At 50.3% G+C, this 25,953-nt stretch overlaps 2 protein-coding genes across 3 annotated transcripts; both read left to right on the forward strand.

Moving 5' to 3' along the window:
• The first annotated feature begins 901 nt into the window (after positions 1-901).
• On the forward strand, positions 902-19,071 carry LOC124488190 (transient receptor potential cation channel subfamily M member 4-like). 2 transcript variants are annotated; one of them, XM_047050739.1, is made up of 28 exons: positions 903-1,062; positions 1,797-1,858; positions 2,251-2,428; positions 2,795-2,975; positions 4,577-4,746; positions 5,148-5,325; positions 6,581-6,645; positions 7,226-7,459; positions 7,878-7,980; positions 8,106-8,224; positions 9,656-9,955; positions 10,496-10,594; positions 10,739-10,867; positions 11,080-11,209; positions 11,463-11,608; positions 12,231-12,343; positions 12,897-13,001; positions 13,186-13,229; positions 13,408-13,646; positions 13,789-13,904; positions 14,217-14,349; positions 14,779-14,953; positions 15,123-15,288; positions 15,543-15,724; positions 15,942-16,074; positions 16,391-16,463; positions 17,960-18,053; positions 18,431-19,071. In XM_047050739.1, the coding sequence occupies exons 1-28, from the start codon at positions 997-999 to the stop codon at positions 18,454-18,456; spliced, it is 3,759 nt and encodes a 1,252-aa protein (XP_046906695.1). In that variant the 5' UTR covers positions 903-996; the 3' UTR covers positions 18,457-19,071. The 2 variants fall into 2 exon arrangements, with proteins under 2 accessions (XP_046906696.1, XP_046906695.1); XM_047050740.1 differs by lacking the exon at positions 10,739-10,867 and having other exon boundaries at positions 902-1,062.
• Positions 19,072-21,575: 2,504 nt separating this feature from the next.
• LOC124488194 (protein Ycf2) lies at positions 21,576-25,953 on the forward strand. The gene is made up of 6 exons (XM_047050746.1): positions 21,576-22,847; positions 24,074-24,186; positions 24,966-25,034; positions 25,275-25,329; positions 25,418-25,454; positions 25,575-25,953. Exons 1-6 carry the CDS (start codon positions 22,001-22,003, stop codon positions 25,594-25,596), a joined length of 1,143 nt encoding a protein of 380 aa, XP_046906702.1. The 5' UTR covers positions 21,576-22,000; the 3' UTR covers positions 25,597-25,953.

A 25,953-nucleotide genomic window follows, 5' to 3' on the forward strand; every position in this document is an offset into this window, starting at 1 on the left:
GTGCTAGGTCTGGTGACACGAGAGCTGATGTTCTGGGTGAGGGTGCTGTGTTTTGATATGGATGATAGCAGAGATTATATCTAAGCACATGAGAGTTCTGGACTGTAGTAGCATACACTGTAAGTGTACGCTTTGTGTGTTTTACTACTTCAAAGTGTCATTCTACAAAAAAAAGCGTAGGATAAAAATAAAATAACTTTCTGTGTTTCCTTTTCCAAACTTCTCCGTCGCTCACAGCATGGGACTCAAGACTCGAGCTAAGCGCGCGCCGCAGCGAGGCTGCCAGCTTGGCACGTGTCAACTGCACAACCTGGCGGACACCTTGTACCAGATGGGCAAAACGAACGGGAAAGACCAGTCTCAGAAAGCCCACGACCCGCAGGGTTACGGAAGATAGTGGCAAGACTGACAGAGAACAATTCAGGACTGATGGGATAGGAATGGGGGGGTTAGAATATATGATGTTACGTTCCCTTTACCGCTCACCGTTTGTTGTATTCACGGGACTGGTACTCATTCCGCAACAGTGCAGAGCGCGGGTAGTGAATGCATATTTTATGATCCATGACGTTTTATACCGTTCTGTATAAAAGAGAGATGCTTATATTTAAATGTGTTTCCAAATAAATATATATATAATATAAATTCAGTTATTTGTCCTCTTGTGTTGCTGTTCAATGTTTATTGTCCGTGTAGGTCTACAAACCCTATGGAATGGCAATCATCTCCACCGATCATGTCCAGATCTAAATAGTTTGTCATAAGATATTTCCTCTTTCTACCGGCATTCTGGCAACTGTGCCATTTATTTCACCACTCCCCCACTTTTACCTGATCAGCAAATCCACACACAGCTGTAGCTAACCACACCCGACGGTAATTACCTGTTGCGTAGCCTACCTTAACCTGAACGCACCGCTTCGAGCATGAAGTGGTAACCTGCAACAACACATGTTTGTCTTTATTTGACCTCTCCCAAATCCGAAGATTTTAAATATGAACATCAACGACGCGGGCGGAGGAGGAGATATCGTGGGAATGTCAGCCTCCGAGAAAGATCAGGTAAGGACGTGAAATCACCTCTGCGAGTCACATTTAAAGAGATCTGGTCTTGGGCTAGTCAAAGTTCAGGCATACGAAACCACTTCCTTGCGTCGCTACGTGCCTTAGCTGCCCTGAAATTTATGCCCACATGTAGCCTATTAAAAGACTATTGTCTAATTTACACACAAAAATAATTCAGTGGCCGCAATAGCAAGTTCGTCATAGCAAGTTCACATTTTGAAATGTGCGTATCGTTAAGATCTGATTAACTGTCAGACTACCCACGCATTGTTCGCGTTGCAGAACCGATCAAGATGACAGTTTTGAAAAGTAAACATTTGAAAAATAGGTAATTTAGGTTAGGGTTTAGACTCGTGTTGACCTCAGCCTGAGTTATTACCTGTGACCGTGGTCAAAGGGGAACGTTTGGTATAATTAAAATATATTCGACACAGTGGGTGTTGAATTACTACATAGTTTTGGATTCCACAAGAACGTGTTTTTCTAGGAACTTGTTTGAATAGAAAGCAAAGCGGTTTAGATTTCAAGGAACGGCTTGGGCAAAGGTTGGGCGTTCTCGGTTATAAAGACTAGTTTTTGCACTTGCACTAGTTGTAGCATAAACGCTACAGGCCTTTGTAAAGTCGTAGGCAATGTACTTGAATGTATTATATTATTGCATTTAATTGTGAATGTCTTGAACATTTTCAACATGTATGCCACATGACCATTCAATCGTTTATTCATTTCAGAACTGGATTCCCAAAATAATAAAGAAAAGAGTTTGCACCACTTTTGTAGAAGACACTGATAGGTAATGTTGCTGAAGAGCTTCTCATGTTATAATGTAACTTTACCTTCAACTATAGAGAGTTCAATATCTGGGGAGATTGTGAGGTGTGCTTGCCTCTGTTGCAGCTGGGGAAGTTTGTATTTTATTTTTCTATTTTTAAAGGAAGAGGGATAAACTGAAGTAAAATATATTGGAATTGTGTTGTTTGACTCTGTGGGTTAAATCACACACATACACAAGCAACGCTTTTGTGAACAAGACACATTTAGTCACTGACTCTGTTGGGACCTCTGACTCACAAGCATGACTACTGACCAGCTACAGACACAGGTGGACTGTAGCTCTACTTGAGGAGTAACCAGTTCACATCGGCAACAGGACCCTGGTACTGATGGTGTCTGTGTCCCCCCCAGTGATGCCAGGGGGTGCCAGTGCGGGGGGCCCAGGGACTCCCATGCCTCGGCCGCGCTGGGTGACTACTTCAGCACCGCCATCGTCAGCCGCTGGGACAGCGCCCAGCACTCCTCTGAACAGCCCACTGACGGCTTCGGGGAGGTGGAGTTTGCAGGAGCCAGCAAGAGACACAGCTATGTGGGTGTCTGTCTGACTGTCTGTGTGTCTGTCTGGCTGTCTGTCTGTCTGACGGTCTGATTGACTGTCTGTATCCTAGAATTTAGTATAGATTGATAGTTTTGTTCTCTGTAATTACTTCACCATTTTGTCTGTTTGTAGTACAGACTCTTCTAAGCAGCTGAATCAAAGGCACAAGGAGCTGCAGTGTCTTACTAAGCAACAGAAGTGTGTTGCAGTTAGCCAAACGGCCCATCGAGTTTGAACTTTCCACAGCTAAGAACGTCTCTGCAACTGCAGAAATCTCAGGATCATGAGTGGCATACCTTACCTCCCCTTTCTCACGCCTCCCTCTCTCTCCTCCCCTCTCTCCCTCTCTCTCCATAGTTCCTGCGTCTGTCCTGCGACACCCCCCCCGCTTCTGTGTACCACATGATGACGGCCCACTGGCGCCTGCCCCCCCCCAACCTGGTGGTGTCGGTGGTGGGCGGGGAGGGCAGGTCGAAGGTCAAGACCTGGGTTCGAGAGGTTCTGCGGCAGGGACTGGTGAAAGCTTCTCAGAGCACAGGTACCTATACACACACACACCTGTACACACACACCAGAACACAGGTATCTGCACACACACACACACACACCAGAACATAGGTACCTGTACACACACACCTGTACACACACACCAGAACACAGGTGCCTGCATACACACACACACAAGAACACAGGTACCTGCACACACACACACACCAGAACACAGGTACCATACCGGAAACAGCCAGTTTAATCACCTCTCGTTATCTCGTCTTATCTCCATGAGGTCAGGATCAGGACCAGTCACAAGGGTCCTCTTCCTGGGAACAGTATGTCCCTGAACGTAGTGAGACTGTCAGCCTGTCCTGCTGCCCCCTGGCCCCCTGCCTGGCCCCCCCACCCACGGAGGGAACACTCAGTAGGCAGGACACTCTGGCTTATATAAGCATTGTTATACACACTCAAGTACTGTAGGGTCCCCATAGGACCCAAAGTGACTGAGTGTCAGCACAGCTGTAAATACTGCTGGAACTCACATCCCCTGGTGTGTTTCGAGACGCAACAACAACACGAGTACTAGATATAGAAACACAGAGAGAGAGAGAGAGAGTCTGCTTGGTCTCAGGTCTGTAAGCAGCAGTGAACAGTAGCTGCTCTGTGTCCTCTGAGAACCGTCTAATTTATGACCACAGTGGCCTCTTCCTGTGCCCTGCCTGGTCTAGGCCAGGGCCCTGGATCAGGCCTGGAGCCAAGCCAAGTACCTGCTGCCCCCACCGAGGGAGGGAGGGAGGGAGTCAGGGGGTGAGGGAAGTGAGAGGGATTCATGACTGTTTTGACTAGCAAAGGATGTACAGTAGTGTGAGAAACAGTCTCTCTGCTTTTCCTATATTTACTGCGTGTGTGTGAGCGTGTGTGAGCTTGTGTGTGTGCAAAGGCACACTCAAAACACTATCTATTACTATCTATCTCTACTATCAAATTAGCATTTTTTCGTATTAAAATGTGCTTGTACAGTTGAAATTCTGCAAGTAAACAAAACTGGGTGCCAAGTGGCTCATGTGCCAGACAGTCCTTCAGCCTGTAGGTAAACATCGCCTTTGGCCAGGGACATCATGAAGAGCAGTCTACAGGCTTAGCTCATGAGTCAACTTTGTCTGGAAACAAGCTACCAGTAACAAGACCGTCTGCTAACCCAGTCCCCTGCCGTAAGGGGCACTGCACACGCATAGGCGCTCCAGCGTTGTTAGCCACATTGGTGGCTGTTAGATGTGTTATTTACAGGGCAGGATGATGTCATGGCCAATATTTTTCTGGTGCTTCTTTGGTGTGGGTTGATTGTTCTGCCCTTCCTCCTCCTCTCTCTCGCTCTCTCTCCCCGCTTCTTGTCTCTCTCTCTCACACTTTTTTTTCTTTCCTTTGATGTTGGATAATCATTCTTCTGGAGAACATGGAAAACTTGACTAAATATCTCCTCTTACTTCCCCTATTCATCTCTCTCTCTCTTTGTCTCTCCATCTCTCTCCCCCTTTCCCTCTTTGCATCTCTCTCTCTCTCTCTTTTTCTCTGTCTCTCCATCTCTCTCCCCCTTTCCCTCTTTGCATCTCTCCCTCTTCCCCCCCCCCCCCCCCCCCCCCCCCCCAGGAGCGTGGATCCTGACAGGAGGCCTGAGGGAGGGGGTGGGGCGGTGCGTGGGGGAGGCAGTGAGGGACCATGCCACAGCTGCCTCCTCCATGTCCATTAACAAGGTGGTGGCTCTGGGCATCGCCCCCTGGGGCATGGTGCACAACCGCCAGCAGCTGGTCAACCCTGAGGTGCACACACACACGTATAAATACACACACATAAACACATACACGTGTATACATACACACACACACACACACACGCACAAACTTTGTACAACAAGAAGGCATGTGAATTCTCAAATCTTCAGCAAAAATTTAAATAGTCTTTCTCTCCTCCTCTCTCTTGACCTCTTTCTCTCCTCCTCTCTCTTGACCTCTTTCTCTCCTCCTCTCTCTTGACCTCTTTCTCTCCTCCTCTCTCTTGACCTCTTTCTCTCCTCCTCTCTCTTGACCTCTTTCTCTCCTCCTCTCTCTTGACCTCTTTCTCTCCTCCTCTCTCTTGACCTCTTTCTCTCCTCCTCTCTCTTGACCTCTTTCTCTCCTCCTCTCTCTTGACCTCTTTCTCTCCCCACCTCTCTCCCCCTCAGGGTAGCTTCCCTGCTAAGTACTATGTCCACAACAAGTCGAGGGACTCCTGTTGTCTGGACAACAACTACCAGGCCTTCCTGCTGGTGGATGATGGGAGTGTGAAGCGCAGAGGAGTAGAGACGGCCTTCAGGGCCCGCCTGGAAGACTACATATCCAATCAGCGTACAGGCATCTGTGGTGAGTCAGCCTGCCTCCCAATACTACCATATTATTTACTATCTAGTATGACCCCATACTACTTAGTATGTAACCAAATACCTATACTACCTATTTAGTAGGCCTGACAAGATTTCGTATGTCCCAATATGTAGTATGCCGTAAACAGTATGTCATCAACTCCAGGATGTCTCGCTACCTCTGGTAGCTCTTAGCAGCATGATGTCCTGGCTGCCTGTAGGCTAGTGTCTGTGGTCAAACTGGATCTGGTAGCTCTTAGCAGCATGATGTCCTGGCTGCCTGTAGGCTAGTGTCTGTGGTCAAACTGGCTCTGGTAGCTCTTAGCAGCATGATGTCCTGGCTGCCTGTAATAGTGTCTGTGGTCAAACTGGATCTGGTAGCTCTTAGCAGCATGATGTCCTGGCTGCCTGTAGGCTAGTGTCTGTGGTCAAACTGGCTCTGGTAGCTCTTAGCAGCATGATGTCCTGGCTGCCTGTAGGCTAGTGTCTGTGGTCAAACTGGCTCTGGTAGCTCTTAGCAGCATGATGTCCTGGCTGCCTGTAGGCTAGTGTCTGTGGTCAAACTGGCTCTGGTAGCTCTTAGCAGCATGATGTCCTGGCTGCCTGTAGGCTAGTGTCTGTGGTCAAACTGGCTCTGGTAGCTCTTAGCAGCATGATGTCCTGGCTGCCTGTAGGCTAGTGTCTGTGGTCAAACTGGATCTGGTAGCTCTTAGCAGCATGATGTCCTGGCTGCCTGTAGGCTAGTGTCTGTGGTCAAACTGGATCTGGTAGCTCTTAGCAGCATGATGTCCTGGCTGCCTGTAGGCTAGTGTCTGGTCAAACTGGATCTGGTAGCTCTTAGCAGCATGATGTCCTGGCTGCCTGTAGGCTAGTGTCTGTGGTCAAACTGGCTCTGTCACTTCATCACATCCCAGGCCCATTGTATTGTAAGCTATTACAAACACACCCTTCTTGTGTATTTGACAATGCTTCTGGGAACACAAGCGATCCTGTTATGACACGACACAAGATGACAGTAGGAGTCGTCTGTATTTTAGAGGGTGCAGTACTGTTTGCTGTTGTGTGACCATGGTGAAAGGCTGTTTGATTCATTACAGACATCTAAAATAATTGTCGGCCTCATAAAAAATAAAAAAAACAGTAGTCACCAAAAGGAGGAGTGGAGCTCTCTGTCTCTCCCTAGATCTTGATATCTTTCTCTCTCTACCCCCCCTCTATCCATGTGTGTGTGAGTTAACATGTCTCTCTCTCCTTAGGCAGTGGAAGCATCAACATCCCTGTGCTGTGTATGCTGATCTCAGGGGAGGCAGCCATGTTGAAGGTTCCCTTACCAGAGCTAACCCTCACCACAGCTAACCCTTACCATAGCTAACCCTCACCAGAGCTAACCCTCACCATAGCTAACCCTCACCACAGCTAACCCTCACCATAGCTAACCCTCACCACAGCTAACCCTCACCACAGCTAACCCTCACCATAGCTAACCCTCACCATAGCTAACCCTCACCATAGCTAACCCTCACCATAGCTAACCCTCACCATAGCTAACCCTCACCATAGCTAACCCTCACCACAGCTAACCCTCACCAGAGCTAACCCTCACCACAGCTAACCCTAACCCTCACCACAGCTAACCCTAACCCTCACCACAGCTAACCCTCACCATAGCTAACCCTCACCACAGCTAACCCTCACCACTGCGAACTTTAACCCTCACCACAGCTAACCCTCACCACAGCTAACCCTAACACTGACCAAACACCTGCACTGGCTAGCAACAAAAAATGCCCCCACTGTTTATAATGCAACACCTACTGTATTGATTACGACTAGGTCATAAATTTAGTCTGCTGTTATCTCTTACTGTCTCTCTCTCTCATCCTCCTCCAACTCCTCCATAGCGGTTAGACCTCTCTCTCAACAACTGCATGCCCTGGTTGGTTCTGGCTGGGTCAGGGGGTGTGTCCGACCTGGTGAGTGACATCCTGGAGAACTTATCAACCGGGCCGTCTGTCATGTCGTCCAATGAGGCAGAGGCGGAGGAGGGCCCGAGTGATAACCTGAGAGAACGGGTGGCAGAGCTGGTGAAGAAACACTTTCCTGGGGAATTTGACATGGACAAGCTGGTGGAACAGGTTAGTCAAGACCTGCACTCAAGCTCGAATAATACAAAGGCCATTAACAAAGTTTGAATTGAACTTTGACCTGATTATTATATACAGTACAGTGTTTCCTACAGATTAGAAAGCAATTTGTGGTGGTGGTGGTGGTGGGGGGGGGGGGGGGGGGGGGGGTGGGAGGGGTCACCCTGTGTCTGCCCGTGGGGGGGGGGGGGGGGGGGGGGGGCAGTATGATTCGGTGGTGCACCGCCACAAATTAGTCTGTGTGTGGGAAACACTGCAGTATATATTCTCCCGCTCTCTCAATGAAAAACTATGTAATGAATGACAAATTACCAATCATGAATGAGATATTATCAATTATTACAGAATTCGCTTCTGGTATTCTGTCACTCACTGCTCTCCCCCCTGCCCTCTCCCCCCCCTCCCCCAGGCTCTGAGCGTGTACCAGAACAGGGACCTGATCACCGTCCACCACGGGGAGCAGGAGGGGGCAGATGACTTTGACACGGTCCTGCTGAAAGCGCTGGTCGGAGGTGAGCGAGTCTGAGGTCTCCACCAGGGGGCGCTAACAGCAGGCTGGGGATACTTATGTCATGTTACATGTGTCATCATTCTAAGTGATATGTGTGTGTGTGTGTGTGTCCTTCCTCCGAGCCAGCCAGTAAGCGTGCCTCCCCTGACTCTGCCTCCAACACGGAGGAGCTGAAGCTAGCCGTGACCTGGAACCGGGTGGACATCGCCAAGAGTGAGCTCTTCAATGGGGACATCCAGTGGAGGGTGTGTGTTGGGTAGAGTGAGCTCTTCAATGGGGACATCCAGTGGAGGGTGAGTGTTAGGTAGGGCGAGCTCTTCAATGGGGACATCCAGTGGAGGGTGAGTGTTAGGTAGGGCGAGCTCTTCAATGAGGACATCCAGTGGAGGGTGAGTGTTAGGTAAAGCGAGCTCTTCAATGAGGACATCCAGTGGAGGGTGAGTGTTAGGTAAAGCGAGCTCTTCAATGAGGACATCCAGTGGAGGGTGAGTGTTACGTAAAGCGAGCTCTTCAATGGGGACATCCAGTGGAGGGTGTGTGTTGGGTAGAGTGAGCTCTTCAATGGGGACATCCAGTGGAGGGTGAGTGTTAGGTAGGGCGAGCTCTTCAATGGGGACATCCAGTGGAGGGTGAGTGTTAGGTAGGGCGAGCTCTTCAATGGGGACATCCAGTGGAGGGTGAGTGTTAGGTAGAGCGAGCTCTTCAATGGGGACATCCAGTGGAGGGTGTGTGTTGGGTAGAGTGAGCTCTTCAATGGGGACATCCAGTGGAGGGTGAGTGTTAGGTAGGGCGAGCTCTTCAATGGGGACATCCAGTGGAGGGTGAGTGTTAGGTAGGGCGAGCTCTTCAATGAGGACATCCAGTGGAGGGTGAGTGTTAGGTAAAGCGAGCTCTTCAATGAGGACATCCAGTGGAGGGTGAGTGTTAGGTAAAGCGAGCTCTTCAATGAGGACATCCAGTGGAGGGTGAGTGTTACGTAAAGCGAGCTCTTCAATGGGGACATCCAGTGGAGGGTGTGTGTTGGGTAGAGTGAGCTCTTCAATGGGGACATCCAGTGGAGGGTGAGTGTTAGGTAGGGCGAGCTCTTCAATGGGGACATCCAGTGGAGGGTGAGTGTTAGGTAGGGCGAGCTCTTCAATGGGGACATCCAGTGGAGGGTGAGTGTTAGGTAGAGCGAGCTCTTCAATGGGGACATCCAGTGGAGGGTGTGTGTTGGGTAGAGTGAGCTCTTCAATGGGGACATCCAGTGGAGGGTGAGTGTTAGGTAGGGCGAGCTCTTCAATGGGGACATCCAGTGGAGGGTGAGTGTTAGGTAGGGCGAGCTCTTCAATGGGGACATCCAGTGGAGGGTGAGTGTTAGGTAGAGCGAGCTCTTCAATGGGGACATCCAGTGAGGGTGAGTGTTAGGTAGTTGGGCCACCACAAGTAACCCAGCAGTCACCGAGAGAAGGAGAAGAACTCTCTCTTTCTCTGTGTCTCTGAGTTAGCAGTTCTGTCCTCTCTCTCTCTCTCTCTCTCTCTCTCTCTCTCTCTCTCTCTCTCTCTCTCTCTCTCTCTCTCTCTCTCTCTCTCTCTCTCTCTCTCTCTCTCTCTTGCTTCTGTCTCTCTCTCCCCCCTTTTCCTGCCTGTCTGACATCAGTGTCTGAATGACGATGCCTACCCTCCCCCCCTCCCAGTACGAGGACCTAGAGGACTCCATGACTGACGCTCTGGTCAACGACAAGCCCCAGTTTGTGCGCCTGTTCACGGAGAATGGCCTGAACATCCTGGACTACCTGACGTACGGCCGGCTGGAGCAGCTGTACTCGTCCATGGCCGACAGCACGCTGGGCTGCTCGCTGCTGCAGCAGCACCTGGAGGATCGGAGGGGAAGTGCAGGCTCCGTTCCGTCCGTGGCCAACCTGCTGGACGGCCCGGCGGGGGCGGAGTCCCAGGAAGGCGGGGTGGCACGTGAGGAGCGCTTCTGCCTCCTAGAGGTGAGGGGTCAGGGGTTAGGCCCTGAGCAGTAACGTTAGCTAGGCTGGCTAGTAGCTACTTTAGCTACATTATAATGTACTCAATCATCGATAGCCAAGGGTTAGCATAACGTATTCTAGTTATTAAAACGTTTCTAGCTTGAAAGTTCTCACTATCTCTTTCATGTAAATCAGGCTACTAGACACATTACGTAACATACATTACACAGGGACTCTGAAAACAGGGCGAAAGCTAGAATTAGTATGTCATCTGACTAACGATCAAGCAATAAAACCTCTGAAAACAATATATTTTATACTTTAAAGCCTGTAGCCTAATTAACTAACAAAAATGAACGTTATTCTGATGGACAGTAGGTACATTAACTCAGAGTGAGAGCAGAAACACTTGGTGTAGCTCAACCTTTATGGTTACAAAACCAAGACGTTTAAAAATCACGATTAATTGTAAAGTCGGTTAATTGCTGCATCAGTACATGAACTCTCTCTCCCCTCTTCCCCTCTCCTCCCTCCTCCTCTCTTCATCCCCCTCTCCCCCAGGTGTCCAGGGTTTTGGAGGACTTATTGGGGAGCGTGTGTCAGCCGTTCTACCTGGCTCCTCTGGGGCTGGAGGGCGTGGCTCAGCGAAGGGCCTCCAAGGTACTGATCCTCCCTCGGGGGCCAGGCAGGGTAAAGGTTTAATACCCTCTGACAAACTAACCCTGATGCCCCTCTCGCCTTGCCTCTACTCCTCTCCACCCCTCTCTCCATTCCTCCTCTCCTCCCCTACCTCTCCTCCTCCAGAGAATGAGCAGGTTGTTGCGTGGGGAATGCCTCTACAAGGCCGAGCGCTGTGTCTTCCCTTGGGCCTCTCTCTTCCTCTGGGCTGTCCTGCAGAACCGCAGCGACATGGCTGTCTACTTCTGGGAGATGGTGAATAAATTCCGGGTTACTTAGGGGTCACAGGAAGTGAATGAGTTCTGAGCATAGGCTTTATCTGATGCATAGGTTTCATCTGAATAAACCTTTTGACCTATCCTATCTGTCTTTTGATTCACCATAACTATAACCTTCTCTTCATCTTCCTCTTTCTCTCCTCTCGTCCTCTCTCTCTCTCTTTCTCTCTCTCTCTCTCTCTCTGTGAGGCTGGGGAGTCTGTTCTGTGTGCTCTGAGTGGCTGTAAGGTGCTGAGGGAGATGTCCAAGCTGGAGACCGAGGCTGAGTCCAAGCAGGCCATGAAGGACCTGGCCCAGAGATTTGAAAACCTGGCTTATGGTGAGACCTGATCACAGGACTCAGACATGGTCACTTGACACAGACCTGGTCACATGACACAGACCTGGTCACATGATACGTGTTGTTGTGGTGTTTCCTCTTCCTCTCACTGGAAACGTCGGACTCTGTAGGAGACTGTAGAAGTTTCCTCCTGATAATAGTTGACTTATCTTTCTGTCAAATAACTGACACACCATTCATCTCCATTAAGTGTATAATGTGCGCCTGTGTGTGTGCCTGTGTGTGTGTGTAGACGTGTTCAGTAAGTGCTACCAGAGCAATGAGAGTCGGTCCTTCACGCTGCTGATCAGGCAGTCCCCGGTGTGGGGCCAGACCACCTGTCTGCAGATGGGCGTGGTGGCCGACGCCCGCTACTTTTTCAGCCACGGCGGAGTCCAGGTGAGTCTGGCTCAGACAGCAGACTGAGGTCCAGGTGAGTCTGGGCTCAGACAGCAGACTGAGGTCCAGGTGAGTCTGGGCTCAGACAGCAGACTGAGGTCCAGGTGAGTCTGGGCTCAGACAGCAGACTGAGGTCCAGGTGAGTCTGGGCTCAGACGGCAGACTGAGGTCCAGGTGAGTCTGGGCTCAGACGGCAGACTAAGGTCCAGGTGAGTCTGGGCTCAGACAGCAGACTGAGGTCCAGGTGAGTCTGGGCTCAGACAGCAGACTGAGGTCCAGGTGAGTCTGGGCTCAGACAGCAGACTGAGGTCCAGGTGAGTCTGGGCTCAGACAGCAGACTGAGGTCCAGGTGAGTCTGGGCTCAGACAGCAGACTTGACTCTGAGCTTTGTAATAAGTATATATAATACGAGAAGCAGTATAGTAATAAGATACACAACATTTTTCATTTGGCAGATCAAACGCTTTTAACCAAGCGACTGATTTGAAACTGCCACCTCCTCACCCGCTCCAGTGTGCTTTGGATGAAGTTTTTGCTGAATGAATACATTTGTGCTATCTGTTTTGTTGATAGTGCGTTGATAATGCGTGGTAGTGCGTTGATAATGCGTTAACCTCCCTAGGCCCTGCTGTCTCAGATCTGGTGGGGAGACATGAAGAGGAGCACAGAGGTGTGGAAGCTCCTCCTCACCCTCTTCTGCCCCCCCCTCATGTACACACACTTCCTGCCCTTCAGGTAGTCATCTACACACACTTCCTGCCCTTCAGGTAGTCATCTACACACACTTCCTGCCCTTCAGGTAGTCATCTACACACACTTCCTGCCCTTCAGGTAGTCATCTACACACACTTCCTGCCCTTCAGGTAGTCATCTACACACACTTCCTGCCCTTCAAGTAGTCATCTACACACACTTCCTGCCCTTCAAGTAGTCATCTACACACACTTCCTGCCCTTCAGGTAGTCATCTACACACACTTCCTGCCCTTCAGGTAGTCATCTACACACACTTCCTGCCCTTCAAGTAGTCATCTACACACACTTCCTGCCCTTCAGGTAGTCATGTACACACACTTCCTGCCCTTCAAGTAGTCATCTACACACACTTCCTGCCCTTCAAGTAGTCATCTACACACACTTCCTGCCCTTCAGGTAGTCATCTACACACACTTCCTGCCCTTCAAGTAGTCATCTACACACACTTCCTGCCCTTCAGGTAGTCATCTACACACACTTCCTGCCCATCAGGTAGTCCTCCATCAAAGAGTTAATTCCTAGTTTCTTCCCAGGAAGGTGGAAGAGGAGGAGCAGAGGAGCTCCAGCGTGGCTCCAACTGGAGACACCAACAGCCTCTATGGAGAGACCATCTTCTCCTTCTCTGACATCAAACAACAGTACAGCCCTCAAACTATCTTGCTCCTCTCTTTCTCTCTCTCTCGCTCTCTCGCTCTCTTGCTCTCTCGCTCTCTCGCTCTCTCCCTCCTAGCCTCTCCCTCTCTCTTCTGTCATACTGTAACAGAACATGTATTGTTACTGTGAAGGCCCCTGATCAGCCCTCCCCTCTCTGTCTCCATGCAGCGATGTTGAACCTGGGTCCAGCAGCCCTCCACCCATGATTAAAGGTTCCTCTCCACACGAGAGATCATTTTACTAATGGAGTGTTTAAATATGTCCACTCTTATCTTCATTAACACTCCTGGTGTTAATCATGTAAACTTTGAAATGAAATGTTTGTCTCCTCCTCCCCTCTTCACACTGTTTACCAGAGATAAACAGTGTGCAATTGTGTTTGTTTCTCAGGCAGACCCAGCCCTCCTCCAAGGCCGCAGTATCCCTTTGTGATCTCTAGGTGGCGCCAGTTCTGGACCGCGCCTGTCACTTGCTTCCTGGGCAATGTGATCATGTACTTCCTCTTCCTCTTCCTGTTCGCCTATGTGCTATTGGTGGACTTTAAGCCCCCGCCCCCACAGGGCCCCTCCCCGCTAGAGTACGTGTTATACTTCTGGGTGTTCAGCCTGGTGTGTGAGGAGATACGAGAGGTGAGAGGTGTCTTCAGGGGTCAGGGTTCAGAGTTAGGGTTCAGGGGTCACCCCCAGCCCTGATCCTGCATCCTGATGTCCCCTGTGAGGTCCCCTAGAAGCAGGGGACCGCTGGCTTGACCTGGTGTCTCCCCTCCACCAGACTCTGTTTGTGGGGAACAAGATGTGGAGGCAGAGGATGAGGCAGTACATCGACGACATGTGGAACAAGTGTGACCTGGTCGCCATCTCTCTCTTCACCATCGGAATGATCCTCAGGTGGGCCAATGGATAACTCTTACCTGTCATAACAGCTCCATCAAATATCACCTACCTGTTACATGGTAATATATCTCCTCCTTACCTAGCTGTCTTAACCGCGTGGTTAGGTATCTGACTAGGGAACAGGAGGAAGTGTCAAAGTTTTTTTGTCCATCTCAACATCATGCAACAAGCCACAGAGTTGTTTTCAGCCACCAGGGGGAGATGTTGCCACAGGAGATGGTTTTGTGGTGAACTGAACTGCACTTTTTGTGTTCCCTTGAAAGGAGCACTAACTAAATTGTGTGTGTGTGTGTGTGTGTGTGTCAGGATGTTTGAGTGGTCCTTCATGTGTGGCAGGGCGTTCCTCAGTGTAGACTACATGGTCTTCACGCTGCGCCTCATCCACATCTTCGCCGTCCACAAGCAGCTTGGACCCAAGATCGTCATCGTGGGCAAGATGGTGGGACCTTTACATGACATACACTGTACTCTGCCATCTGGCTCCATGACCTGTACACTGAAACAGGACTAGCAGCACATCTGAAACCGTTTCTTGGTAGATGCAAAGTATGCTTCTACAATTTCAAATGGATATACAGGTTAACAAAATGTGTTTAATCTCAAACTAATTTAAAAGTCCGTACAGTACAGTCACTAATTCAGGCTGTCCTTGTTTTTATCTTCGCTCAGATAAAGGATATCATCATCTTCTTCTTCTCTGGTTTTGACTGGATATCTTCTTCTTCTGTCTCATCTCCCCACAGATAAAGGATATCATCATCTTCTTCTTCTCCTGTCTCATCTCCCCACAGATAAAGGATATCATCATCATCTTCTTCTTCTCTGGTTTTGACTGGATATCTTCTTCTTCTGCCTCGTCTCCCCACAGATGAAGGACGTGTTCTTCTTCTTGTTCTTCCTGGCCGTGTGGCTGATGGCGTACGGCGTGGCCCACCAGGCGCTGCTCTACACCTACGACCCTCGTCCTGCCTGGATCTTCAGACGCATCTTCTACAGACCATACCTGCACATATTTGGACAGATCCCTGTGGAGGAAGTAGATGGTAATGTCTGTGCGTGTGTGTGTGTGTGTTTGCAAATGTGTGTGAGTGTTTATAAATGTTTATGTGGGTGTGTGTTTGCATATGTTTGTATGTGTTTGCATAATTGTGTGTGTGTGTGTGTGTGCTGTGTGTGTGTGCTGGGTGACCAAACTCTGCCGTCTCGCTGCAGTGGGGTACGACTGGGATAAGGACTGCACTGACAACGTGACGCTGATCGACGCGGGCATGGAGCCCTGCAGGAACATGTACGCAAACTGGCTGGTGGTCATCCTGCTGGTGGTCTTCCTGCTGGTCACCAACATCCTGCTCATCAACCTGCTCATCGCCATGTTCAGGTAGAGGCCCCGTCTGTCTGTCTCTGTCTCTCTCTGTCTGTCTCGCTCTGTCTGTCTGTCTGTCTCTCTCTGTCTCTCTCTCTGTGTCTCTCTCTGTTTCCCTGTGTTTGTTTGTCTTGGGTTTTCACCCTCACCATGTACCCTACAGACACTCCACAGGATCCAGTGTATCTGAAACCTCTCCTAAACACCATCCTCTCCTCCACCCCTTCCTCCATCCTCTCCTCCTCCATCTCCCCCCTCCGTCTATGCAGCTTCACCTTCTCCAAGGTTCAGGAACACAGTGACACCTACTGGAAGTTCCAGCGCTACAATCTGATTGTGGAGTACCACTCCCGGCCCTCCCTGGCCCCGCCCTTCATCCTGCTGTCCCACCTGCACCTGTTCATCAAGAGATACATCCGCAAGATCCCCTCTGCCAAGGCCCGCCATTTTGGTGAGAGCTGGAAGCCTTTACTGAGGGGAAGTGGACGGGTCATTCATTTATACTTTAGTGTGTTGTTCTGGTGCTTGATTGTGTAGCTAGCATGCTAACTGGTGCCTGGGGATGTTAGCTACAAGTTAATGAAGTGTCTGCTAAATGAATAAATGTAATGTAAATGTTAATGAAGAGTAACGTAGCCAGCATGCTAACGTTTTTTTCGGCCCTCCAGTACTGGAGTTGAAAGGCAAAGCGGCTAACAGGCTAATGACGTGGGAGGCGATCCAGAAGGAGATGTTCCTGACCGCCCAGAGCAAGATCCAGCGAGGGACGGACTCTGAGAGACTCAAACGGATGTCAGCCAAGTCAGTAGAGCTCTCTCTCCCTCTCTCCCCTGTCTCTCTCTCCCTCCCCCTCTCTCTCTCTCTCGCTCTCTTCCTCCCTCTCTCTCCTTTTCTCGCTCTCTCTCGCTCTCTCCCCCCCCCCCTCTTCCTCTCTCTCTCTCTCCCCCCCCCCTCTCTCTCTCTCGATCTGATGTTGAATCTAGTGTTGGATTCGCACAGCAGCGACAGGCCTGAGATGGTGAAGGTGCCTGTGTTCCTCAGGCCTGAGATGGTGAAGGTTCCTGTGTTCCTCAGGCCTGAGATGGTGAAGGTTCCTGTGTTTGTTCCTCTGTGGCAGGGTGGATGGGATCATGAAGCAGATGGCGGAGACCAGAGGTTACGACCACAGACTGAGATCTCTGGAGGGCAATGTGAGACTTGCATATCACATTCTCTTCATTGAGCTTTAACCCTTGTGTTGTCTTCGGGTCATTCTGACCCATCAGTCGTTGTGAGCCACCGTCGTATTGCGACAACTTTACCGCATACAAAAACAAAGTGAAGCATTTTCCGTTGGGCTGTCTCAGACCCCCCACATTGAAGGTTAAAATAAAATTGTTTTTATTTGTTTTTGTATTGGGTAAAATTGGGTAAACACAACGATGGTTGGTTATGAACTTTTGGGTCATGTGACCCGAAGGCAGCACAAGGGTAAAAAAATAAATATTCACAAGCGACATACATAAAAGATTGCATGCAAAATTCTACAGATTTCAAACGTTAAGACTGTGAAAAGTATTTTCTATCATATATTGTCTGTCTTCAGTAGTCAAGCCCTGTGAATGGATGTTGGTCTTGAGGGATCGAATATGGCTGCAAGCTGGCAGTCAGCATTTATTCAGTTCAGTAAAAAAAAAGTTTTTTTCACTCCCAAACGGGATCCTCCCTACAGTTGTTAAGCTCTCAGGCACGTTTGGAAAGAGCATTGACCCTATGGAGGGTGAAAAGCTGCTTGATCAATTCACTTTAATAGGGGTTATGCGGAGCGCTCAGCATTCGAACCGGAAAACAGATGTAATCGTTTCCGCTTCTCACTTCTGTACACATCTGCAGCGCTAGGTGATCCAAATAACTTATATTGACAGGGAAGTTCAAGGATTTTATAAGTTGTATTACTTTCTACATTAGGCTAAGTGTGACAGGAATAAAGTGATGAGTTCATATAACGTTATAATAGCCTTACGTTAGAGCGTTTCCAGGAGGTAGCACTAACACTAGCTCTACACATTAACTACAACGTTACAGTAGGCTACATAGCTACACAACTAGTGCTAAGTTATCAATGAAATATATGAATTCAGCAAATGAATTTAAGAAGCTCATTTTAATTTAGTGTCATATCCATATCATTATTCTGGTTTCTATAGATAGGACCTATCGTTCCTAGAAGGAATTACGTTTACTAGCCTACTACTAGGCCCCAAAAAAACGTTAAAGTTAGCAGGTGTATAAGATTACGCTACCGACAAAATTGACCTGTAAATAAATACTGTCACACTGGTAGTTGTTGCAGTTGATTGCCAAACACTGCATTCTTTGAGTCCACTTGGACTTCTGCAGGTACAGTCTTCGTTTGACTGTTTTAATCGTCCGTGAGCAAAAAAAAGGCTACTCCCCAGGTTACTCGGGGCTCTGGAAGTCCGTTTGGCAATCCTGAGTACATGGGAAATTGTAATTAAGGGTAGCTCCTTTAAACACCGGCTATAGTAGGTGGCCTTTACTACGCTGTGTTTACCTCAAAAGCGGCCGGCCGGAAGTAGTTACATCTGTTTTGTAGAACCCGGAAGAATGTTGCGCATAACCCCTATTGGCAGCACTGTTCCTGCATGTGATTTCCTCACAAACTGTACCTCCCCCTTGTGGCCAGATGGAGTACTGCTCCAGCGCGCTCAGTTGGATTGTGGAGGCTCTCTCGCAAAGCAGCTCCGTCAAAACCACCCAGCCCGCCCCGGTGCCACGAGGTAACTCCTTTACATAGTATATGCTGTACTCTACTCATTATGTGTATATATAGTACTCTATACTGTGCTTAGTAGTATGTACTATACTTTGTAGTTTACATTGAATTCTGTGCCAAGTAGTTTAGTCTGTATATAGTAATTTAGGATGCAGAGTAGTTTACATAGTAAGTGTGCAATTTCCTCTTTCAATTGCTAAAGTACAACATTTGCACCCAAACACTGCATCCTCAGGTGCTGGTGTGTGTGTGTGTGTGTGTGTGTGTGTGTGTGTGTGTGTGTGTGTGTGTGGGCTCAAGTTACACTCAGTGGCCCAGTCCAGTTAGCCTGCTGATAACACAGGTCAATGAACTCATGTTCTCTCTCTCTTCCCCCACCAGAGGCGTTCCCTTCCTCCTCCACCTGATCCTCTGATTGTTTACAGCAGTCAGGGCTGAATAGGAAGAGCACAGCAAGGCTACAGTACTCATCTCTCTCTTTATCTCTCTCTCTTTGTGTCTCTCTTTATCTCTCTCTCTTTGTGTCTCTCTTTATCTCTCTCTATCTCTCTCTCTTTATCTCTCCCTTTATCTCTCCCTCTTTGTGTCTGTGTCTCTCTTGTGTTGAGGTGCTCTTGCCTTTACCAGCTGTCATTCTTTCGCGCCCTAGTTCTGCATTCCTGGTCTAGTCCAACAGAAGAAGCTTATCTGTATATTTCTGTACTGACAGTGAAGAACCACTTGTTTATGTTATGTTTTTTGTTTTGTTTATTATGTTATGGAATAATTGTATACAATTGTATGTTGCTGGGGTTTTAATAGGTTGTTTTAAATATAAAAGTAAATATATATGTATTTAAAAACAATAACACTTCAACTGAATTCTTACTTGCACTATTTACATTTTTTTTGCTGTTAGTGTCATTAATCTTGCTAATCGGTGCCTGCTTATTTAAACAGTGTAGATAGTTACTGTGTGTCTTAGTGTCTGTCTACCTCCTGGATGCACGTCCATGATGAATAAACATGATTATTATATCATATATATATACTTGTATAACCTATTATACAAGTAGAAAGTGCAACTCACAAGCACAGAAGGGTGAAAGTCACCCTGTGATGGATGACCTTTAGGTAATGAGAGGACTGGAAAAAGAGGGAGGGAGAGGGAGAGGGAGAGAGGACAAGGGTGTGTGGAGGTGGGTGGGGCGTGTGGAGGTGGGTGAGGCGTGTGGAGGTGGGAGGGGCGCGTGTGGAGGTGGGAGGGGCGCGTGTGGAGGTGGGAGGGGCGCGTGTGGAGGTGGGAGGGGCGCGTGTGGAGGTGGGAGGGGTGTGCATGCAGTGATTGAGTGACTGTGTAGATTGGAACATGGCTGAGGAGGGAGCAGAGAAGGAGTCCCTGCAGAGAGGGTGAGCTAAAGAGAAAAGTCCGAAGGAGAACCAGGAGGCACTGGGTGCAGGGTTTCAGGAACACAGCCCTGCAGAAGGTCACAGTGTACCAGGGCAACACACTTTTAATAGATGGCCACACCACCTGTCAATCCCAGCAGTCACTTCCCCTGCCGGTCTGAGGCCACACCCTCCAGCAGAGCTGTGTGTACATGTGTCAGGGCACATGCTACTGGGAGGGAGGGACACATGTTCCTGACTTCTCCCCCCCCCCCCCCCCCCCCCCCCCTCTCTCTGTCACTCTCTCTCAATGTCTTTCCCTCCCCCTCCACTTGAGCCCTTTCTCTCCCCCCCCTCTCTCTCTCCCCTCCGCCCTCTCCCCACCTGTCTCCTTACGCTGCCCTGCCCTGTCTCCTCATGCTGCCCTGTCTCCTCATGCTGCCCTGTCTCCTCATGCTGCCCTGCCCTGTCTCCTCATGCTGCCCTGTCTCCTCATGCTGCCCTGTCTCCTCATGCTGCCCTGTCTCCTCATGCTGCCCTGTCTCCTCATGCTGCCCTGTCTCCTCATGCTGCCCTGTCTCCTCACGCTGTCCTGTCTCCTCATGCTGCCCTGCCTCCTCATGCTGCCCTGTCTCCTCACGCTGTCCTGTCTCCTCATACTGTCCTGTCTCCTCATGCTGTCCTGTCTCCTCATGCTGCCCTGTCTCCTTACGCTGCCCTGCCCTGTCTCCTCATGCTGCCCTGTCTCCTCATGCTGCCCTGTCTCCTCATGCTGCCCTGTCTCCTCATGCTGCCCTGTCTCCTCATGCTGCCCTGTCTCCTCATGCTGCCCTGTCTCCTCACGCTGTCCTGTCTCCTCATGCTGCCCTGCCTCCTCATGCTGCCCTGTCTCCTCACGCTGTCCTGTCTCCTCATACTGTCCTGTCTCCTCATGCTGTCCTGTCTCCTCATGCTGCCCTGTCTCCTTACGCTGCCCTGCCCTGTCTCCTCATGCTGCCCTGTCTCCTCATGCTGCCCTGTCTCCTCATGCTGCCCTGTCTCCTCATGCTGCCCTGTCTCCTCATGCTGTCCTGTCTCCTCATGTTGCCCTGTCTCCTCATGCTGCCCTGTCTCCTTACGCTGCCCTGCCCTGTCTCCTCATGCTGCCCTGTCTCCTCATGCTGCCCTGTCTCCTCATGCTGCCCTGTCTCCTCATGCTGCCCTGCCCTGTCTCCTCATGCTGCCCTGCCCTGTCTCCTCATGCTGCCCTGTCTCCTCATGCTGCCCTGCCCTGTCTCCTCATGCTGCCCTGTCTCCTCATGCTGCCCTGCCCTGTCTCCTCATGCTGCCCTGTCTCCTCATGCTGCCCTGTCTCCTCATGCTGCCCAGTCTCCTCATGCTGCCCTGTCTCCTCATGCTGCCCTGCCCTGTCTCCTCATGCTGCCCTGCCCTGTCTCCTCATGCTGCCCTGCCCTGTCTCCTCGCCCTGCCCTGTCTCCTCATGCTGCCCTGCCCTGTCTCCTCATGCTGTCCTGTCTCCTCATGCTGTCCTGTCTCCTCATGCTGCCCTGTCTCCTCATGCTGCCCTGTCTCCTCATGCTGCCCTGCCCTGTCTCGTCACGCTGCCCTGTCTCCTCACGCTGTCCTGTCTCCTCACGCTGTCCTGTCTCCTCATGCTGTCCTGTCTCATCATGCTGCCCTGTCTCCTCATGCTGCCCTGCCCTGTCTCCTCATGCTGCCCTGCCCTGTCTCCTCATGCTGCCCTGTCTCCTCATGCTGCCCTGTCTCCTCATGCTGCCCAGTCTCCTCATGCTGCCCTGTCTCCTCATGCTGCCCTGTCTCCTCATGCTGCCCTGTCTCCTCATACTGCCCTGTCTCCTCATGCTGCCCTGCCCTGTCTCCTCATGCTGCCCTGTCCTGTCTCCTCATGTTGCCCTGTCTCCTCACGCCTGCTTTCTGATGTGTTTGTGAATTTACTGATGTGTGTGTCTTCCTCCCCCCCCTCACAGTTCACTGTTGTCTCTCGTCCCCTCCTCTCTCTCTCTTTCTGTAGTCCATCACATACTCTCCATACTCGTCCTTCTCCCCCCCATCTCTCTCACTCTCTAGTTGTCTATAGGTCTCTCTCTTTTCCTCTCTCTCTCTAGGTCTCTTAGTCTCTCCCTCTTTCTCCCTCTCTAGGTCTCTCTCTCTCCCTCTCTACTGGGTAAAGGGGATCAGAGGCATTCTCCATGACATGTGCCTCTGTCAGTCAGCCCCAGCACACACACACATACACACACACATGCTCTCTACCACACACACACATTATCTCTTCTCCGCACACACCCCTTTTCCCTGTGTCCTCTGTGCGACCACCACAAGGCTGGTGTACGGTTGTGTTTCTGCAGTCTCTTCCTGCCTCCAGCCTCCACTGCCTGGCAGCACGACTTCACCCAGACCTGAGTTTCCAACCCCACCTGGTCACACACTTCCTCTGGAGTGCTCAGCTTGGATTTAAAGGTGGTTTTAGATACAGACAAAGCCAAAGGGCAAGGCTCTCTGTGGATTTAGGAGTTTTGTTTAGAACTTTCTTCTCTTTCTCTGCTCACTGAGTCTTACAAGATGGCTGCCTTGAATGGCTGGTTTTTGGGGCTGCTGCTAGTGCTCCTGTGCCCATTCCAGAGCCCCCTCTCTGGAGCAGCGGGAGCCCAGGAGCTGGGGGAGGCCGTGGGGGAGGAGGTGAGGATGGAGGAGGCCCACCTGGAGGAGGCGGTCGCAGACAAAGATGGAGAAGGTGGAGAGGAGGTGGCAGGCGGAGAAGATGATGATGATGATGCTGGTGAGGAGGAGGAGGGTGAGGAGGAAGAGGTGGAGGCCGCAGAGGAGGAGGAAGAGGAAGAGGTGGAGGCCGAAGAGGAGGTGGAGGCCGCAGAGGAGGAGGAAGAGGTGGAGGCCGAAGAAGAGGTGGAGGCCGCAGAGGAGGAGGAAGAGGAAGAGGTGGAGGCCGAAGAGGAGGAAGAGGTGGAGGCCGCAGAGGAGGAGGAAGAGGAAGAGGTGGAGGCCGAAGAGGAGGAAGAGGTGGAGGCCGCAGAGGAGGAGGAAGAGGTGGAGGCCGAAGAGGAGGAAGAGGTGGAGGCCGCAGAGGAGGAAGAGGTGGAGGCCGAAGAGGAGGAGGAGGTGGAGGCCGCAGAGGAGGAGGAAGAGGTGGAGGCCGAAGAGGAGGAGGAGGTGGAGGCTGCAGAGGAGGAGGAAGAGGTGGAGGCCGAAGAAGAGGAAGAGGTGGAGGCCGCAGAGGAGGAGGAAGAGGTGGAGGCCGAAGAGGAGGAGGAAGAGGTGGAGGCCGAAGAGGAGGAGGAAGAGGTGGAGGCCGCAGAGGAGGAGGCAGAGGAGGAAGAAGAGGTGGAGGAGGAAGAGGAGGTTGCAAGCGAAGAGGAAGACGCAGTTGAGGAGGAGGGAGAGGATGCTGCAGGTAAGGTCTACAGACGGCACAACAGCAACACTGCACTCTACATCCCAGCTCCATGTTTCCCCTTGTTCATTAACACCAGGGCCGTACACGTATCACTGCTTGACTTACTGGTTGTGAACCGCATACAGAACGCAACATGACTGAAACGTTTATAGTACACTCAAGTAAAATTGAAGGGCTTATTACAGTTTTTTGTAAATGTTTGCTGCTGTCTGCAGACCCCTGACTTGTGTGGGGTTGACGAGGAATGTTGCCCCACTTGAACAGGCTTTTAATAGCCTGCTATATCTGTGCTGTGGACATCAGCATCTCAACTGCTCCAGCCTTCTGTTGGCTTATTGTGATCTGAGACTATTACAACTATATGCGCTCTTCAGTTAGTTAGTTTGTGTGAAAAGCAATATGTTCACCGACTTCTTTGTGAGGGTCTTAACACTTATGACTGCTAATGCTGTTGGCCTGTAACCAATCAACCACTCAAAATAGACTAATCACAACCATTAGTTACCGATGTGGAAATGACCCCTTTGCTCACCAGCTAGTGAGACTGCGTCTCGTAATTCCCTGGCTGTTATACAGATCTTCGTCACGTATGTGTGATCATGATTGGCCCCTAGATAGGTGCGTCTTTCATGAACAGTTGGGAGGAAACCAGCTTGAACTTGAGCAAGAATTTCTAGTCACTGATTTGTATCAAGTTTAGTGAGTCCCCGCAGTAAACAACAACTAAAGCAGGGTCTGAACAAGATAACAATGGGTTAGTAAATGGTTCATGTTCTAAGTTCTTAACTCATCTCTAAAGAATTGTTTGTATGATTTCACCCCCCCTTTTAATGATCAGCAAACTAGTCAAACTCATTTTCCGCTGAAATTCCTTCTGGTTTAAAATCAGAAGTCCGAAACTCTTTGCTTTGTCATCATTTCATAACAAGTAGCATATTAGCATGTAGCGTTGTTACCATGAACAGAAACCCATCTCGTAAGCTGCAAATGACAGCTTCCTAATATGAAGACCAGGACATCGTCCTGTTCCATGCTTAGCTTGCACAAGGCTGCAGCCGTGACCAACATGTGACTGACATGTCCAGTCCTGTCGCCTGTCTTGGAACAGATACCAGAAACCAGGCGTGTGCGTTACCCGATCTGACACATGGCACTTTGGGGTCTTGTATTAGCTCTGTATGTGGCCCAGTAATGAACACGGTTTCTCTGGCTTGTCTTACCAGATGATGAGGGTGGTGATGACACGGAGGACGAGCTCCCAGAGCTGAGCGCTGATGTTGGAGACCTGCCTTTCTTCCAGACAGGCTCTGTGTGCAGCATCTGCTCCGTGTGCGAGGTATGAGGTCCACCCACCCTCCCTCCACCCTCCACCCACCCTCCCTCCACCCTCCACCCACCCTCCCTCCTCCCTCACTCCACCCTCCCTCCACCCTCACTGCACCCTCCCTCCACCCTCACTCCACCCTCCCTCCACCCTCCCTCCACCCTCCCTCCACCCTCACTCCACCCACCCTCCCTCCACCCTCACTCCACCCTCCCTCTACCCTCCCTCCACCCTCCCTCCACCCTCACTCCCTCCACCCTCCCTTCACCCTCACTCCACCCTCACTCCACCCTCCCTTCACCCTCACTCCACCCACCCTCCCTCCACACTCACTCCACCCTCCCTCCACCCTCCCTCCACCCTCACTCCACCCTCACTCCACCCTCCCTCCACCCTCCTTCCACCCTCCCTCCACCCTCACTCCACCCTCCTTCCACCCTCACTCCACCCACCCTCCCTCCACCCTCACTCCACCCTCACTCCACCCTCACTCCACCCTCACTCCACCCTCCCTTCACCCTCACTCCACCCTCACTCCACCCTCACTCCACCCTCACTCGACCCTCCCTCCACCCTCACTCCCTCCACCCTCCCTCCACCCTCACTCCACAATCCCTCGATTCACTCTACACATCTATATCTCTCTTCTATCTCTGCTTCATCCCTCCTACATCTCTCCTCCATATGTCCCCCCATCTCTGCTTCACATCACCTCCACATCATCTAATTTATTTTCTCCATATAGTCCTGTGTACCTGAGTGTCATACAGCATGTGCTTTTCTCTCCTCAGCATTGCAGCAGCTGTGATCAGTGCCCATGTGCAGAAGGAGACGAGGCTGAACCCTGTGGACACTGCCAGGTGAGGGGGGGAGTGTTCGGGTGAGGGTTATGGTAAGGGTTCAGGTGAGGGTTAAGAGTTCAGGTGAGTTTTATGGTAGGGATTCAGGTGAAGGTTAAGAGTTCAGGTGAGTTTTATGGTAGGGATTCAGGTGAAGGTTAAGAGTTCAGGTGAGTTTTATGGTAGGGGTTCAGGTGAAGGTTAAGGGTTCAGGTGAGGGTTAATGTCTGTGTTCAGTGTTTTCCTTCTGTGTCTCAACAGGAATGTTCTTACTGCTACGTTTGCCCTGTACTGTGCGACACCATCTGCAAACCAGGTATGCGTCTCTCACTGTGGGTAATTATAATAATAAAGGCAGCTTGTTTATCTTGACGTCTGTTGATGAGTCTGCGTTCTGGTTTCAGGTGGATTTGTGGACGCCCTGTCTGGAACCCTCTTTCAGTAAGAACGCAGACTGTCGACAGAGCTGAATATTTTGGATCTTGCTATCAAACACAAATCAAGCTCAAACTACAAAAAAGTCCCCAGTCAGACATTTTGTTTCTCTCTGTCTCCCTGCAGGACGATTTCCTCCTTCCTCTGAGTCTCCTGGGTCATGTGACCGCGAGGCCGCGTCCAGAACCGGGAAGTGGAGATGCTCTTAGCAGCCCTGATGTTTACGATTTGAAGTCCCCAATCCCTGAGGCCCTCTGAGTGTCATGACATCATAGCAACGCTCCGTGATTAACGATACGGAGCATTTGGAAATGAAGTGGTCTTTATTTATTGTTTAGGTAACTAGTGCAAATAGGACTTTACAGTGAGCGCAGATATGGAAGGGTATTGAGGGAATACATTTTGTTAATAGGATATACATTTATAATAATTGATTTCTGCATTTCATCCCAACTTTAATTTAAAGAAATAAAATTGATAATAAATTGTTATTAATTTATAAAAA

The sequence above is a fragment of the Hypomesus transpacificus genome, unplaced genomic scaffold (genome assembly GCF_021917145.1).
Source record: "Hypomesus transpacificus isolate Combined female unplaced genomic scaffold, fHypTra1 scaffold_127, whole genome shotgun sequence".
NCBI lineage: Eukaryota > Metazoa > Chordata > Actinopteri > Osmeriformes > Osmeridae > Hypomesus > Hypomesus transpacificus.